Source organism: Sus scrofa, chromosome 12 (genome assembly GCF_054392235.1).
Source record: "Sus scrofa isolate SSC_HxYL_T2T_F1_AM1 chromosome 12, Sscrofa_HxYL_maternal_Yorkshire_Landrace_v2.0, whole genome shotgun sequence".
NCBI lineage: Eukaryota > Metazoa > Chordata > Mammalia > Artiodactyla > Suidae > Sus > Sus scrofa.
In genome coordinates this window covers 59,943,714-59,962,061 of record NC_139394.1, presented here as the reverse complement: position 1 = coordinate 59,962,061, position 18,348 = coordinate 59,943,714, and the positions used below count along the sequence as shown (strand labels likewise).

At 48.4% G+C, this 18,348-nt stretch overlaps 2 protein-coding genes across 4 annotated transcripts in view; one reads left to right on the top strand and one right to left on the bottom strand.

Annotated features, from left to right (window-relative positions):
• Positions 1-3,919, bottom strand: part of GLP2R (glucagon like peptide 2 receptor) — a 70,725-nt gene extending 66,806 nt beyond the window's left edge. The window contains exons 1-5 of one of the 3 annotated variants that reach the window (XM_084982710.1): positions 3,734-3,919; positions 3,090-3,682; positions 1,802-1,966; positions 730-1,702; positions 63-344 (exon numbers count right to left, since the gene is read on the bottom strand). In XM_084982710.1, coding sequence (XP_084838836.1) covers positions 63-344; positions 730-810 — 363 coding nt within the window. In that variant the 5' untranslated portion in view covers positions 811-1,702; positions 1,802-1,966; positions 3,090-3,682; positions 3,734-3,919. 3 annotated transcript variants of the gene reach the window in all.
• GSG1L2 (GSG1 like 2) lies at positions 3,031-15,383 on the top strand. Its single transcript, XM_013981324.3, has 5 exons — positions 3,031-3,325; positions 7,866-7,913; positions 8,934-9,086; positions 11,802-11,913; positions 15,125-15,383. Exons 1-5 carry the CDS (start codon positions 3,031-3,033, stop codon positions 15,381-15,383), a joined length of 867 nt encoding a protein of 288 aa, XP_013836778.3.
• Positions 15,384-18,348: the final 2,965 nt, after the last annotated feature.

Sequence of the window (18,348 nt, the reverse complement as noted above, 5' to 3'; positions counted from 1 at the left end):
TCTAGAATCAGAAAATACAGACAACTGATAACAATAACAGTAACAATATAAACGGCTCTTACTTGCTTGATGGAAACCAGAAACAGCAGGGCCATGAAGGGCCTCACAGGAGTCCGGGGAGCACGCTTCCTCGGGGAGGGGAGAGGCCTGGCCCCCCAGGCGGCAGGGATGCCCGCGGGCAGCCCGTGGGCTTCAGGCAAGAGCCCCGCTCGCTTCCTCCCGGGCCCCGCCCGGCTCCGTTCCGGCCTCATCTTCATCTTCCCGTCGCCGCGGTCACAAGTGCCGGCACATCGCGCCAACAGTCCAAGAAGTACCCCAGGCTGCCCCCTCTTGCATTCCTGTCCCTACAGCCAGAAAATGTTTGCACAAACCCCCTGCACGCCGCCGCGCCCAGAGCGGCTGCCCCAGTCGAGAGGCATCTACTGCATCTCGCAAGTGTCTCATGGGCGGTGGATCAACCCCCACCCCCACCCCCCCTCCGCCCAGGGGCAGGGAGATTTTTCCCAGACCTCCCCCAAGTCAGCTGTGCTCCTGGGACTTCCTCCGCAGAGGCTGCTCTGGGAGGAAGGCAAGGCAGTCTGTGGGTTCCACCCCCAAAGTCCTGCTCTCTGCACAGGATCAGGGTGGGACAGGCCTGGGATCCAGCCGCTGAGGACTGGTGGCCGGGGATGGGCCCCCCGGCCACGTCTGAGATGGGCATCCTAATAAGGCGGGGGGGGCATTTCTTACTAAGGCTTTGAGCTTGTCCAGGCCAGGCTGAGCGTAGCCACAAAGGCAGGGCCTCCTCTGGGCCCTGTTTTCCGCGGACATGTAGACGGAGGACAGCCGCCCAGCCCCAGAGAGACCGGCTCCCCACCCAGGGCCTGAAGCAAAACCCCACTCAGTGACTCGAGTTCCATCTACACAACAGCAAGACCATGTGTTGAAAAGTTAGAAAGTGTGCATGCTGCTGGATGTCACTCTTTGTCCACAAAGGTCGCCCAGCCCACCTGGCAGGGCCTTTGACAGAACCCATGATCCATCACTGCTAACTCATGCGTGTGTACTGTCTTTTTTTCCCTGCATTTTTTCAAGTTTTATTTACAGCGTTCTGATCATTTCTGCTGTACAACAAAATGTGTGGGTACTTCCTCACCACAACTCACATTTTCAAAATCTTTTTGCCCTACATTGATAACCCTCAGGATAACTCTGTAAGGGTTTGATCATTTCTCCATGGAGAGCTGAGACACTGGGAATCAGAGAGGTTAGGTGGCTCGCCCAAGGCTACACAGCAAGTACACTGCAGAGCTGGGATGCTCGGGTCTTCTGACCAGTCGCCTGACCACAGCTACTTGGTAAGGGGCCATATTTGACTGTAACCCTCTAGCTGAGTTGCTTGTCTCTAGAAGGCTCCGTACCGTGCCTCTGAAAACTCTGCTTGGCCCTTCTTACCCACGGCCCCGTGTCCTGCTCCCCACTCCCAGCATCCCCTTCCAGCTCTTTCCAGCCTCCTGAACTGGAGGCCCAGGCAGGGGATGTCCTGATTGGATGAAAGGCAGGTCAGCAAACAGTAAGACCACGTTTCCATTTAGGTTCGTTGTGTTTTTGTTTCCGTAAATTGAACCAGAGTAGCTCCTCTTGGTTAACTTACCCAAGTGAGTGAATTCTGAACAGTGGGGGGAAAACAAGGGAGCATCATTTAATGAAAAGTCTTGGAAATCTGAAAAAACAACAAAACCAAAAAAATCCCATGTGGCAAGATTTTAAACCTTAACAGTAAAACACTCATAATGAGCCCAGACCCCCAAAATGGACTCACGTCATGATGTGACCTGCAATCGATGCGGTCGCCTCTTTGGGACAGCAGAGAGCGGGATGGAGTGGCCGAGAGGGAAAAAACTGCCCGTGTGACGACGGCCCTGATCCTCTGATGCAGGCGGGAAGTTAGCCTCCACGGCAGGCTGCAGACTGTCTCCCAAGTTGCCTGCTGGCAAGGACAGTGCCTCTGGGTAAGAATACTCTAACCTCTCGGAACTTTTCCTCAAAAACCTCCTTTTTCTGAAGGGACAAGAGTTGGGGGGCTACCCAGGACCTCCCCACCCGTTGGAAGGTTGCCATCTAGTGATAAAACGAGGGAACACCTCTTCCCACAGGACCGGCCGGCAAGCAGGAGACGCGGCTCACAGGCTGCACACAGCACCTAACACAGCCCTGGTCTTTGCCAGCAAAGGAGTACAGACAGCGTGGTACTGACCCAAACGATGCTGGGTTTCCCTCCCACCTGCCCAGGCTGGCAGATTCTCCATTTAGCTGGGCGGGGGGGGTCTTCGGAGGTGCCTAACACAGGATCAACAACCTGCGTGCTCCAGGAGTTCCCGTTGTGGCACAGTGGTTAACAAATCTGACTAGGAACCATGAGGTCGAGGGTTCAATCCCTGGCCTCGATCAGCGGGTTAAGGATCTGGTGTTGCTGTGAGCTGCGGTGTAGGCCAGCAGCTACAGCTCCCACTAGACCCCTAGCCTAGGAACCTCCATATGCCGCGGGTCCAGCTCTAGAAGAGACAAAAAGACACACACACACACACATACAAATTAAAAATGGTTAAGATGGTGGGAGTTCACTTGTGGTGAGTGGGTTAAGGATCTGGCGTCACTGCAGCAGTTTGGGTCGCTCCTGTGACGCGGGTTCATTTCCTGGCCTGGGAACTTCCACAGGTGGTGGGCGTGGCCAAAACAGAAATGGTTAAGATGGTAAATTCCATATTACGAGTGTTTCACCACAATTAAGAGAATAAAAACAGAACACCAGCACCCTCCGCAGCACCTCCACGCTCTGGGGAGGGAGGACTGGGGGCCCACAGTGTTGAAGGGAGCACGGCCCAGCTCTGTGCCCGCTCCTCGGGATGCCACATGCTGGCGTGCACTGGTTCCCCAGGGGATGTGAGGGAAGATGCAAGGATGCCAGATGGTGGGCGGGGAGGGGCGGGTACCAGGACGAGGTGGGAAGGGGCCCCCGCTGCTCATCCTGCCGCCGCGCCGCACTCAGCCATGGACCGGGCCAGGTGGCAGCAGGCGCTGGCCCTCCTCCCCGTCTGCCTCGCCCTCACCTTCTCCCTCACGGCCGTGGGCAGCAGCTACTGGTGTGAGGGGACCCGGCGGGTGGCAAAGCCTCTGTGCCAGGGCCACCCCGGGGGGTCGCACTGCATCCACTACAGCAGTGGCAGCGGCGATAACGGGAGCCAGGCCGTCCAGTACATTTGGGAGATGGGGGACGACAAGTTCATCCAGCGCAGGTTCCACGTGGGGCTCTGGCAGTCGTGCGAGCAGAGCCTCGGCAGCGCAGGTGAGCACGGCCCTCGGGTCCTGGGGTGATGGGCGCGGGACTGCGGCCACGAGCAGGAGCTCCGGCACCAGGCTATCGAGTTTGAACCCCAGCTCTGCTGCGGATCACCCGTGCCTCCTCAAGCGGGGCCCTCCTCCCCTCTGAGCCTCGGTTTTCTCATCTATAGAATGGGAACAATGGTCGTACCCATCTATTACCCTAAAGATGAGACAACAGGATTCACATAAAACTTCGGCAACAGCGCCAGATACACGGCGAGTGTTTATCACCCATGAGCATCTACCCTTTATTTTTGTCACGCCACCCCTGGAGACTCTCAAGGGTCCCCACTCAACGCTCATCGGCATCCCTGCACGTCTAAGGGGTCTTGGAGGGGAAGGTCCTCTTAGGAAACAAACTCATCCTCACGGGTGGGAAGGGAACCCCCTTTATGGAGCATCTACCAGAAGGAAAATCATTTACAAGTCAGACCTTTATCTCAGGCAAGGCTTGGAACAACCCAGTAACGTAAACAGCATTTCCTCAACCCACAGATGAGGAAGCTGAGACCTGAGAATTTCAGGTCACACAGCAACAAGCCCATTTTCTCCCCCCACCGTGTTACTCAGCCCCAGCTGGGCATCTTTGGAGCTTCTGTGGGCTGGACTGGGTGATGGTGAGGGAAGAGGAGAGGCAAGGGGAAGTTAGAATTTGAAGGACTTATTTCAGAAAAGGGTGTATTTACCCTGGGAGGAATTCACAAGGGAGGAACTGGGCTCCCCAGTGTGAGGCAGCCTGGCTCGGACCCCAACCCCGTGCTTGGGGCGAGGATGCACTTCCCTTCCTGCTGGGAAAACACAGCCTTCAGGGTGGAGAGGAGATGGACCCCCCAACCATCCCTGTCCTGACCTCAGGCTTGTTACTTTCTTATTGATTTTTTATTTTCCTAGAGTTTCTAATTGCCTTTCTTTTTCCATACGCAGGGCAGTAGTTGTTTATTCCTGAGGTCTAACTAAAAGGCAACAAGTAGCAACCCTCTGAGAGGCAGAGAGGCAGTGCCAAGGCTGACCCAGCCATGTGTCCAGGCCAGTGCTCATGGGCTTCGCTTTAAGTGTGGTGAGGACACTGCAGGGGGGCCTGGAGCCAAGGCTACAGGAAGGGCCTCCCCCACCCCGCTCTTATGGGACACGCATTATCTTTCTAGAAGTCCACTCTCTGTACCCTCATAGACACAGGAGGCTCGTGAGCCTGCATCCAGAAGGGTCCCCAAGATGGTCTCAGGCTTTTGGTTTGGAAAATACGCTCACCACACCCACAGGCAAAGGGCCTGAGGACCTCCCCTCCCTTTGCATGTCCCCATCTGCTTCTATTTCCGCAGGTGTCTGTCTACAAGCCTCCCACCGGTTATCAAATGGTGTGCATCTCAACCAGCCAGGAATTTGTAAAAATCCAAATACCCAGCCCTGGAGATTCTGATTCCACAGATCTGGGATGGGGTCTAGAAATCTACATTCCTTGTTGTTTTTTTTTTTTTTTTTTTTTGTCTTTTTTTTTGGTCTTTTTTGTTGTTGTTGTTGTTGTTGCTATTTCTTGGGCCGCTCCTGCGGCATATGGAGGTTCCCAGGCTAGGGGTTGAATTGGAGCTGTAGCCACCGGCCTACGCCAGAGCCACAGCAACGCGGGATCCGAGCCGCGTCTGCAACCTACACCACAGCTCACGGCAACGCCGGATCGTTAACCCACTGAGCAAGGGCAGGGACCGAACCTGCAACCTCATGGTTCCTAGTGGGATTCGTTAACCACTGCACCACGACGGGAACTCCTGTTTTTTTTTTTTTAAAGGGCCACACCTGCAGCATATGGAGGTTCCCAGGGTAGGGGTCCAATCGGAGCTGCAGCTGCTGGCCACAGCCACGGCCACGGTCACAAAAATGCAGGATCCGAGCCTCATCTGTGACTTACACCACAGCCCAGGGCAACGCCGGATCCTTAACTCACTGTGCGAGGCCAGGGATGGAACTTGCATCCTCAAAGATACTAGTCAGGTCTCCGCCTCCACGTTTCCCCTTTGGTAACCATAAGTTTGATTTTGAAATCTGTGAGTCGGTTTCTGTTTTGTAAATAAGTTCTTTTGTCATTTTTAAATTAGATCCCACATATAAGCGATATCACATGATAATTGTCATTCTCTGACTTCACTTAGTTTGATAACCTCTAGGTCCATCCATGTTGCTGTAAATGGCATTAGTTGTTCCTAATGCTTTTGAAAGAAGAAAGCATCCTCTGAAGTGAATGTTTGAAACAAAAATTCCTGGGAATTTCTGGTGGCTCAGTCGGTGAAGGATCTGGCATTGTCGATGCTGTGGCTCGGGTTTGATCCCTGGCCTGGAAACTTCTGTATGCAATGGATAAGGAAGGCAGGAAGGGGGGAGGGAAGGGAGGAAGGAAGCGGGGAGGGAAGGGAGCCTCCAAGTTGTGGCAGTGCTTTGACTAAATGTTTTTCCTTGGACGAACGAATTAGACCCCAAAATGTATTGATTTCCAATTCTATGCAGTTCTGCTAAACTCAGAAAGTTCAAGGACAGAGGGTCCTGGACACCCCATAGCTGGGGGGGTGTGGGAAGGGGGAGGCCAAGCAGACGAGTGACAGAGTCAGTCCCTAGGACTGACCCTGTTTCCCGGGCTGGCCGGCTGCACCGCTTGGCTGGTGAACCTCTGTGGAGCTGTGTTAACACCCGCCTTTCTGGCTTCATGGGATTTATAAAGATTTTTCTTTTTAATCCTGCTGGCCTTATCCAAAAGGAACATCATTTCTGAGGATTCATATTAATCAAGGCGTCTGACTGTTCGCCCAGGCTAAACTCGCCCTTCTAAGCCATTGTGAATTCTCTTAATCCCCTGGGCTGGCCTCCGTTCTCGCTTTGCTCTGCCCCTGGCTCTGTACCTGTCCTCCTCCCCATTCTGTTGCGACAAGGCAGCCCTGTGTGGCAGTAAGGACAGGATAGACCCTCAGTCCTCCGTGGTAAGCAGAAAGACTGCAGGTGGTGATGTGGGAAAAGGTTCAGGGTCTCTGGTGAGAAAACCCACTTTCAATTCCGGACTCCACCACCTGGTTTGAACCTGGCCTCCAAACCTGTCAGTGACGGAGGTCTGTCCCTGCCTTTATCAATAACGAAACTCATCAAAAGGGTAAAGCAGTTCACAACACACTTTTGCAACTTTCTCATCGGAGGACTGTGATGATACCCGTATCGCTGCTGGAGAAAGCAAGACTCAGAGAGGTCGAGAAATTTCCTGTGATTCCTGATTGTGACGGAACAGGCATAGAAGCCAGTCTTTTTTTTTCTTTTCTTTTTAAGGCCAAACCTGCAGTCTGCCATGGTCCCAACCCTCCATCTGTCACTCACCCCCCAAACCAGAATTTGGTTACATCCCCACACTAAGCAGCCACTTAAGCACGTGATCTCTTCAAAGGGACTACGCATTTGGGCAGCAAGACTTCCTAGCCAGTATGTGCGACAGCACAGATGATACAGGCCAAGCGCATTCCCAGGAGCACTGAACGGTCTGCGGGGGGTTTCTGCCCAGCACCCAGTACACACGCAATAACCCCTTCCCTTCCTGTCCTCCTCCAGAAAGCAGGGTGGCGTGCAAGTCACTGGCTCACCAAGTAGCAGAGAGAGTTCTGAATCTGTTCTAATTTTTTTTTTTTCCTTTTCTTGGGCTGCTCTTGTGGCACATGGAGGTTCCCAGGCTAGGGTTCTAACCAGAGCTGTAGCTGCCGGCCTACACCAGAGCCACAGCAACTTGGGATCTGAGCCACATCTGCGACCTACACCACAGCTCCTGGCAACACCGGATCCTTAACCCAATGAGCGAGGCCAGGGATTGAACCCTCGACCCCATGGTTCCTTGTCGGATTCATTAACCACTGAGCCACGACGGAAACTCCTAATTTATTTTTTAAGATTATTGCAAACGTTGTTACTTTCCCTCTAGCCAGAAACAAATGATTTGAGACTCACATCCTAACGGGCGCGGTTTGTGAAGTGGCGTATCCCTGATCTAAGGCTGGCAGCGTCAGACCGGATGGGCTAGGTTGTGCTGTAATAGCATATAACTCCCAAATCCCAGAGGTCTAAACCAGCAAATTCATTTCTAGCTCTGTTTGTATTTTTCAGGAGGGCAAGGGGCATCCCCTCGCTGGAGCCACTCGAAATGCAGACAGACAGACTCCATCTGGACATATGCTTCTGTGATCACAGAGGCAAGAGAATGAAAACCTTTAGACAAAAACTGGCTTCTAAAGCTTCCAACGGGAAGTGGCCCACCTCATGGCCAATCCCAATCCACTGGCCAAAGAAAGGCACGTGCCCCCCCCTCCCCGATTCACTGGGGAAGGACTATAGCAAGCTCCCATAGGGAGGGGCAGCCCCCTGTCCAGGAACAATAAAGCCACACTCCCCAAGCCTTGTCCAGAATAACCCAAATACATGTCAGGGACTAGAGGACAGTGTGTCAAGGTCACACTACTTGGGATTCTCTTCTCTTTTCCTTCTAGATGAAAGGTGTAGGAGTTTCCAGAGTGTAGTACCAGCCGAAGAACAAGGTAAGTACTTTCCTCAGATTCTGTCTACCAGCCCTCCTCGCAATTTGGACAATCTCTATGGTTTTGGTTAGAGTCGGGGGAAAGAGATAAAAGAGCTTTTTGTGCTTTTTCCATGAAGTTGAACCCCAAAGCCAAAGCTACAGGCTCTTTTCACGTGCCCTATAGTAAATAATGCTAGAACATGTTCCATGACCAACTTTGCAGGGGGGAGGGGAAGCCCTGATTGGTGTGTTTGCCACTTTCGATGGTGTAAATATTCGGACCATGGTTGATTTCAGGCTATGATGAAAAGTGAACACAGAGTAGGAAAAATATGAGACGAGCTCGTCACTGCCTACAGCATGTTTTCTTCTCTATTATAACACTCATCGAGTTAGTACTTAATTTCTTAGTATCTCTTTTCCCAGGAGGAATACACCTTTTATGACGGCCTGGACTGCATCTGTTTCATTCATTGTCGTGTCCCTTAGAGGAGCCCTTTTGCAAATATTCATTTCTCTCCCTGTCCCCTTGTCATTCCCTTCCACATCCAACACCATTCCTTGAAGCTACAGATGGGGTCCATCCAGAGGGTAAATCCTAGGCTCACAAAGAAACAAGTGAGGTTTTGGCACCTCGAATCTCTTAAACTCTCAGACTCCTCTGCCCCACCTTGAGTAAATTCATCGTCTCCTTTAAAGGACAGTGTCTTCTGGTGGAATCAAAACAACTCATTAACTTTTGAACCAAGGAATGGAGACGCCTAGTATCTCTCAAGTTTTCGCATCCGAGTTTTGCTTAGTTGTTTTTTTTTTCCTTCTAGGCAATGACAATTTTTACTTTCAAGTCCCAGAAGCCCCCTTTCACTGTCAACTTTCCAAGACTCAGCAGGAGTATCTGCAGTTTCCCCACCCTCCCATGATGCTTTTTGTTGGTTGGTTGGTTGGTTTGGTTTGGAAATGAACTACATCAAAGGACTGAACGTCCTGCTCCTTCTGAATTCTAGGTTCCCACCGTCTCCGTCTTCCCTACATTTTGCAGGTGTTTTGTGGCTGTCCATTGGGGCAGAGGTCCTGAATATCCTTCTGACGTTGACAAGCGCCATCCTCCTGGGCTCCAGAGTGAGTTATCACAGCTCTGGTTTCCACTGGCTCAAGGTGGATGCCTCTGTAGCCATCCTCACGGCGCTTGCAGGTACTCTCCCAGAGCATCCTCAGAACAGGCAAATTCCCCACAGGCTGCCCCAAAGGCAGAGAGGCAAAGCTCCAGGTTGGCTCCTCCTGTCATTGGCCAGTTCGGCAGGACAACGGCCCACTGGAGAAGCTACTACGTTAATCCCATAGGTGGAAGCAATGGCTGATGGATGAGAAAAAAAGGGATAGGCACAAATGGAGAAATAAAATATTTCCGTGCGTCTTTATCACAACCCTGGGAAGGTGGCAGGGCGGCGTCCACTGGCTGTGAGAATAGAGATCGCCTGACTTAGAACAGTAGTCAGGCATGTGTCTGTGCACAAATCTTGCCTGGGTTCAGAGCTCTCCCACCTAAGGGCTGCGTGACCCTGGGCAGATGACTTAACTTCTCTAAACTAGCTATCTCAAAGGCTCTGGTGATGACTAAATAAGAAGGCTCATGGGATATAGCAAGTATGCAAAAAATGGTGACTTGTTAAAAATTATTATCCAAGTTGGGGGTAAATATCCCTCATGAGTAAAGAATCTCTTTTTTATTTTACTTGTGGGCTCTCCAAGTCACTTTCAGAACAACTTTATTTGGTCTCCCGGGTGGGCCTTTCCACCAAGGAAAAAACCCTGAACGTACAACCTCCTTCATTTCTCTGGCTGGATACACCAAGTTCGTAGTGGATCAACCCAGTCACTTCTGTGCTTGATGGGAGTGATGCATCCACCCCAAGGTTTCTTGTTTGTTCGTTTGTTTGTTTTTGGCTGTGCCCTTGAATTTCCTAGGCCAGGGATGGAACCTGTGCCACAGCAGTGACCTGAGCCACAGCAGTGATAATGCTGGGTCCTTAACCATTAGGCCACCAGGGAACTCCTTTTCTAAAAAATTATTTTAAAAAATGTTTTTTCCCCACGTCTTATCATCAGTGAATAAGACGATAAAATCCCAGTTCTGGGTCTTTATAGCAAAGAGGCCAGACGACTCCTCCCCATGTCTCCCCAACATCCCCTCCTCTCTCATCATGAGTAGGCCTCTTTCTGGATATCTCTGAATGTGACTTCAGGTGGAATTGTTTAAGGATTTATTTATTTATTTATTTATTTATTTATTTATTTATTGTCTTTCTAGGGCCGTACCCACAGCATATGGAGGTTCCCACGCTAGGGGTCCAATTGGAGCTGTAGCTGCCAGCCTACACCACAGCCACAGCAACACCAGATCCAAGCCTCACCCCCACAGCTTGTGGCGATGCTGGATCCTTAATCCTAATCCACTGAGCAAGGCCAGGGATCAAACCTGCGTCCTCACAGACACTGGGTCATGTTCTTAACCCGCTGAGCCACAGTGGGAACTCCTGTTTAAGGACTTATAAGTGCAGACACATCATAAGAACTTTAAACATGCCCCTTCATATGCAAATCATGGCCTCTCCACTAAAAACTAATTTCTACTTGAACTACTGAAGCCAATCCCTAGTGGCTCACTGCTTGCCAGACAATTATTAGATTAAAACCTAGGTTTAATGGGAGTCCCTGAAAAAGAAAGATGAAACAATAAAATAGCTAATATTTAAAAGTAAAATTCAAGGGAACTTTCTTGAACAAGAGACCAATATCTATATATAGAAAACTTCCTTCAGGAGTTCCCACTGTGGCTCAGCAGGTTAAGGATCTGAGGTGGTCTCTGTGAGGATGCAGGTTTGATCTGTGGCCCCATTCAGTGGGCTAAGACTCTGGCATTGCCACAAACTTTGGGGTAGATCACAGTTATGGTTTGGATTCAGTGTTGCCATGGCTATGGTGTAGGCCTCAGCTGCAGCTCCAATTCAACCCCTGGCCCAGAAACCTCCATGTGCTGCAGGTGTGGCTGTAAAGAGAAGAAGAAAGAAAGAAAAAAAGAAAGAAAGCTCCTTGCAAATACCTGCAAAAATTGACACAGTACCTTCAATCCCTAGGCCTATCCCACTAAAACTATTACAGAAAAATTTTTCCTCTGGTCTCTAGGCAAAAAAGTCAATTCACTTCCAAACAACAGAAAATCACATTGGCAGCTGACTTCAGTTCCCACTACTTATTGCCAGCGAGTCTAGTCTGGCCAGAACGTATTCAGAATTTTATGCAAAGTTTTGAAGCGTTAGCAAACAATTCTCATTAAAAAGAATAACATGGAGTTCCCACTGTGGCTCAGTGGTTAACGTACCTGACTAGTATCCATGAGGATGCAGGTTCAATCCCTGGCCTCACTCAGGGGGTTCAGGATCCAGCGTTGCCGGGAGCTGTGGTGTAGGTTGCAAATGTGGCTCAGCTATGGCATGACTGGGACTGCGGTGTAGGCCAGCAGCGGTAGCTCCGATTGGACCCCTAGCCCGGGAACCTCCGTGTGCTGCAGATGCGGCTCTAAAAAGACAAAGAAAAGAATAACATGACAGCACAGAGGAACGTATGGCTCCAGGCTGAATGCAGCCCAAGGACCTCTCGTCTGTGCTGGGAAAGAGGGCTATGCATCGGAACCCCGAGACATGATACAACAGAAAGAGGTGGCCATGGGCGGGATGACTTGGCAAATATGCCACTGTGTGGACTGGTGGCCCTGAGAAATTACTGTACAGGTAGAACTTGGGCTACTCGGGTGGGCTCCAGGAGGATGCTAGTGGGCTCCTGAAATCCACCTCCTGCACCGTCGAGAAACTGCATTCTTCGCCGTGGCTCACGAGCTTTCCTGGTGCAGGGCTCCTCGCCATGGTGGCCCACATGATGTACACAACCATCTTCCAAATCACGGTGAACCTCGGACCTGAAGACTGGAAGCCTCAGACGTGGGACTACGGCTGGTCATACTGGTGAGTGGCTGGCCGTGGTGCTCAAGTCCCTAAGGCCAACAGGGATGCACAGACGTTTTGTGGGTTCGCTGACCTAGATGCTAACGCTGCCACCTGCTACTCTTGTGACTCTGGGTTAACTTCTGAAACTTTCTGTAGACCCATTTCCTCATCTGTAAAATGATGCTCCCTGCCTCAAGTGCTTTTATGGGAGTATAAAGGGATTATGTTTATGATATTCTTGGCATGGAGCAAAGTGCTCAAGAAATGGAGATAGAGTTGCTATCATCTTCTTAAACACAGCTTAAGGGGGAAAGTCCTGTCAGAATGCCTACTCAATACCTGACTGAGATGAGACCCAGCCCCTGATTCTAATGGACAGATGGGCCATAATAGAGCAGATCTCTCTTTAAGAGAAAGACTCAGCCATTCATAAAGACCAGTGGTTCTCTTTGATGTGGGCCACTGAAGCATGGCTCCATCTTAAAAATATACGTACATGTACTTACTTTTTCATCCTAACCTCTTGTGTTACTTTCCTCTTTGTGTTACTTTCCTCCTCCTCCTAGCCCAGGGTGACTACGCCTGTGCTACAGCTGTTCATAAGCTTCAGGATGCATCAGACTTTGAACTCTTTTTCATCTTCCCAATCTGAAGAAGTTAATTGTTATAAACGTTTTTCTTTACACCATTCCCTCCACCTGTGCATCCCTTCAGCCGCCCCCCTCTGAGCAGGTGCCATTGCTTCTGAGGTGTTGTCACCAGCACTGCACACAGTTGAGAGAACCGCTCCGATGGATGTTGGGTGGGTCAGGAACCAAGGCCAATTTATATTAAGGTCCGATTGCTGTGGATGAAAGCAAATCCCAAACATCACTTGAGTCTGAAGAACGGTCGGTTTCTTACCAATATCATTTCGTTTTGCCTTTGTTTCCTATTGCTTTGAATGTCTTAATTTTTCATAAAATATTAAGATGTATATGCAAGAAGTTTTTAAAAAGAAAATGGTACTCAACAGTCTCTTAGTCCTACCTCTTCCTGCTCCTGCTCCATCAGAGCCCTCCATCCTCCTGCTCCACTCTGGAATGGAGCAGAGTCCCTTGTTTCCTTGTGTCCTAACTCCTGTATCATCATCTTACTTGGTTTGCATCCATGTTTCGTGGGCGCACACCCCATAGGAGCTTCCAAAGAAAAGGTTCAATGAGCGATACATCGTTTTAGTCCTTGAACGTCTAGAAATGTATTTATTCAGTGTTCCATCTTGTTCGAGAGTGTGGTGGAATATAAAATTTTCTGCTGAAAATCATCTTCCTTTAGGATTCTGAAGGCGTGTTGTCATTTCCTTCTAGAATATATTTTTTTCCATTGAGAGTCCCATACTATTCTGATTCAGGTTCTACAGTAGGTAATCTATTGTCTTCTGCTCTATTGCTGATGTTCTGAAATGCCAGGATAAAGTCCCTTGAAAAGGATCTTCTTTCATTCTCCTTCGTTCTCTCATGTGCTTGGTGAGGCCTTCGATCTGAACACTCATGGCCTCGAATTCTGAGAATTTGCCATGTGTTATTTCCTTGATTGTTTCTATTCCTAAGTCTTCTGTTATCTTTTTAGAGAACTCCCATTACTTAGATTTTTGGGCCCTTTGGAATAATTATCAAGATGTTACTGCTTCCCTTATGTCTTCAATCTCTTTCTCTTTTTTGGAATTTCCAAAAACTTTCTAATTGCCCTCTAACCTTTCTAATGAATTCTTATTTTGGATTTTATTTGAATTTCCAAATGATTTTCCCTGTTTTCTAGTTGTCCCTTTTTCATGTATCCTTATCTTGTTTATTGATGCAATATCTTCTCATATACCCCTCAAGATATTAATCACAGTGTGTTCTTTTTCCAACTAGTATCCATAAGGATGTGGGTTTGATCTCTGGCCTTGCTCAGTGGGTTAAGGATCTGGCGTTGCCATGAGCTATGGTGTAGGTCACAGAAGTGGGTCAGATCCCTAGTTGCTGTGGCTGTGGTGTAGGCCAGCAGCTGCAGCTCTGATGCAACCCCTAGCCTGGGAACCTGGGAACCTCCATATGCCATAGGTGCAGCCCTAAAAAGCAAAGAAAAAAAGAGAGAGAGAGTGTGTGTGTGTGTGTTTTCTTTCTTTCTTTCCTTTTTATTTATTTATTTTTTTTTTGTCTTTTTGCCTTTTCCAGGGCCGCTCCCGTGGCATATGGAAGTTCCCAGGCTAGGGGTCCAATCAGAGCTGCAGCCGCCAGCCTATGCCACAGCCACAGCAATGCAGGATCCGAGCTGTGTCTGCAACCTACACCACAGCTCACAGTAATGCCAGATCCTTAACCCACTGAGCAAGGCCAGGGATCAAACTTGCAACTTCATGGTTCCTAGTCAGATTCATTAACCACTGAGACACAACGGGAACTCCTGTGTGTATGTTTTCTTTTTATTGCTGTGTTCTTCTGTTCCTTGAGTTATCTTTCTCCTTTAGAGTCTTTTTTTCTGGTTATTGTTGGGCCTTTCTTCTTGATCTTGGTATGCTGGCTTGTCAAGTCATGTTTAAGGATGATTGGAAACCCTGGAGTGGGTTGGAACATACCCGCTGGTAGGTATTTTGGTAGATGATTGGCTATGGAGCCGTCTATTTAACCTGGGAAACATACACAAATGCCCCCTTGTAGAGGTTCTTTCTCAGCAACCCTTCTGCTAGGTTCTGGGAAAGATGCAAAGAATAGACCATCAACTCAGAATGCAGCAGGCTTCCAGAACAGAAGGGTATAAAAATAACAATGCCCAAGGCCAGTGTCCTGGCTTCCAGCCAGCAAGAACAAAAAGTAACATATGTTAGTAGCTACTATGCTGAGGACTTCCCACCCATTAATTCATTGAATTCCTCACAACCATGTTGGGTGCAGCATTGCTATTATTCCACTTTTGCAGATGAGGAAACTGATACGAAAAGGGGAGGTCGCCAGCCTGAGGTGGCACAGTTACTAAGAGATGGGTGCAAACCCCCAGCACGAGCTCAGGGCAATGACACCGGGATCCATCCTCATAACCATCAACACTTTGGCTACAACACCACATTGGCCACTCTCTCAAATTTGTGATGCGAAAGTCCGGGTCCAAACTGGGTAGAACCCAGAGCTGGTTTTTCACCAGACTGACACCCAGCAGGAAGACCTGAATCAGCCCCACACCCTTTCCTAACTCTGCCTTTTGTTGACAGCCTCGCGTGGGGCTCTTTTGCCCTGTGTATGGTTGTGTCAGTCATGGCCACGAGCAGATACACGGCAGCCCGCCTGGAATTCGCAGAGAAGAAAAGTATGCAAAAAGGCAGTCAGCACTCTCAACATGACTTCCAGGAGCCCAAGGCTTCAGAAGGTGTTTGGGAAACAGATGCTGCTCCCGGCCTTGCTGGGCGTGCCCTTGTCAGTGTTTCTGGGCACCTGCCCTCAGATGCCCTGGGCAAGGTGTCCATGTGCTAGCTAGGGCTCATGGCTGCCAGATCTGTCACAGTGAATATCTCTGGGGTGGGTTTTTCAAGGCTGTGGTCCAAGTAAACCTTCCACCTGCTGTCTCACCCTTCACTATATACCTTTGGCTTCAGCTTCTGATGCCTGTTATAATGCCTGTATCTTTAAGTGAGATAAAGGTTACAACTATATCAACCATTGACACGCTAGTATAAATGAGCATCTCAAGCTTAAGGATGACCAAAAAAAGAGGAAGCATATTGAGTAAGAGTACAAGAAGCTGAAGAAAGAGGAAAACAAGGCTTTGACTACAAAGAATGTAAATTTGTTGCCCACAGTTTTGTTGATGCAAGAATCCAGAAACTTTTTTTCTTTAGTGACACACACAAATTGATAGTATGTGTGACTATCCCATATTTTCATTTTTATTTTAACCCAGAAGAAATGAATTTAAAATTTTGTTTTGTGTTATTTTTAAAACATATTTTCTTCTAAATTTCCTAATTTCTACCTATAGGAAAATCAGTTTGAAGGGATAATCAAGTGGCAAAATGAGAAAACGGTCAAATTGAATGACATCTTATCACAGTTAAGTGGAACAAATGTTTGAATTGTTGTGCTTAAATTAAATTGCCAGGCACTTCTGCTTCTAAAAATAAACATTGCAAAACATGAAAGTCTTATTTGAAGCAGTGGCAGGCTGCATGTTTCCTAATGTGTATAGTTATGATATTATATAAATGTATCTTATATTTTAAATTAACATGTTATTGAGACCACAGGTTGTTAGAGACATAATTTGGGTTTCTGAAACTAAAAAGGACTGCCAAATTCTAATGACCCTAAATGCATCCTAGCTTAGATTCGTCTAAAAATATGTGGTTAGTGAACACATCATTTATGGAAAAAAAAAAAAAAAAAAGCCCTGGATGTTTCAATAAAATCGCTCTGTCTGCTTATGCCGAATTGTGGTATTTGTACTGTCATGGAATAAGGACAATAATCCAGTTAACTTCTTCATGTTTGGGGCTCTGCTGAGTACCCGCCCAGCGAATGACGGTCCCATGGAAGTTTGTGTTTTGTTGAACCAAGCATGCCTGAAACGGGGTGAAATGGATTTTTACCGGAACGCGTCCAACACAGGGAAGGCATGCTGAGGTTCTCTGGAGCAGAAGGGTTTGTACGCAACGGCCCCTGCCTCATTCTCTTAAATGATCAGTCACCCCGTGTATCTGTGTCACTGTCACAATATCAAGACAGAGACTGATCCTGAGAGAAGGAAAGGAAATCCACTAAAATGTTCACAAAGAGAACCTCCCTTTCTCCAACTCAACTTCGCAAACTTTGCTCTCTCAGGAAAAAAAAAAAATTATATATATATATTTTATCTTCAGGCACTTTCTTCCTGAAGGTGCCAAGGAAGAAACGAATTTCTGGAGTCACCTGAGAGAAGCTGACATCACCAGACAGCACAGGTGGCGTCTGGGGAATGGAGCCAGTGGTTGATGAGACACCCAGGCAGGGCGGGAGGGGATCAGCCCCTGAGACGCAAGTCAAAACCAACCTGGCTCCATGCTCTGAGTGTCAAGGCCCTTGGCTCCCTTTTAAATGTTTCAAGTGTCAATTTTATCCAAGTACAGCACACATACAGAAAAGTATGCCAACCCTACATGTACCGCTTAATGAATTTTCAATGAACAGAGCCGTGGAACCACCCCCAGATCAAGAAAGAGAACCAAGATCTCATGTCCACCGTCCTTTGCTGTAAGACAGGCCCACGTGGATTTTAATTCCCCAGGATATTGAAATAACCTGTGTAGGAGTTCCTGCTGTGGCACAGTGGGTTAATGATCCGGCTTGTCCTGTGGAGGCACAAGCTCAATTCTCAGGATCTAGTGTTGCTGTAGCTGGGCGTGGACTTGATCCCTGGCATGGGAACTTCCACATGGCATGGGGGCAGCCGATAAAGGAAAAAAAATCTGTCAATGGTTCCGTGACCCTCCTATGGAGTATAAATTATTTCCCCATGTCAAGAACTGTTCTCTGCAACCCCCAGCATCTAGAACAATGGTCAGCAATAGAACCCACCCATACATATACACAAACATATGTACATATGTATGTGTGTGTGTGTGTACATGGAGCATCTATCTATAGAAGGAGCATATGTACTCTAGCAAACAGACTTTTTTTAATGGCCACACCCGTGGCATTTGGAAGTTCCCAGGCTAGAGGTCAAACTGGAGCCGCAGTTGTGGCTTATGCCACAGCCATGGCAATGCTGGATCCGAGCCACATTTGTGATCTACACCACAGCTTATGGCAACACTACCTCCTCAGCCCACTGAGTGAGGCCAGGGATAGAACCTGTATCCTCACAGAGACAACATCAGGTCCTTAACCCCCTGAGCCACAATGGGAACTCCAAATAGGAGATTTTATTTGTTAGTTTGTTTGTTTGTTCTTAGGCTGCCTCATGGCATATGGAGTTCCCTGGCCACAGATCAGCTCCAAGACACAGTTGTGACAAAGCTGGATCCTTAATTTACTGTGCCAGGTTGGGGATTGAACCTGTGTCCCAGGGCTCTAGAGATGCCTTTGATCCTGTTGCATCACAGCAGGAACTAGATTTTTTTTTTCTTTTCTTTTTCTTTTCTTTTTTTTTTTTTTAGCATTTTGTGGGAAGGAATATAGCTGTGATTAAGAGTGTGGACTCTGGAGCCAAACGGCCTGAATATAAATCTCAGCTCCTCACTTTGACCTTGGGCAAGTCACTTGTCTCTCTAAGCCTCAGTTTTCTCATCTGTAAACGTGAGGGGATAATCCCATCTATTTTATTTTATATTTTCTTTTTCTTCTTCTTCTTCTTTTTTTTTTTTTTTTTTTTTAGGGCTGCACCTGCAGCATAGGGAAGTTCCCAGGCTAGGGGTTGAATCAGAGCTGTGGCTGCCAGCCTACATCACAGCCACTGCAACGT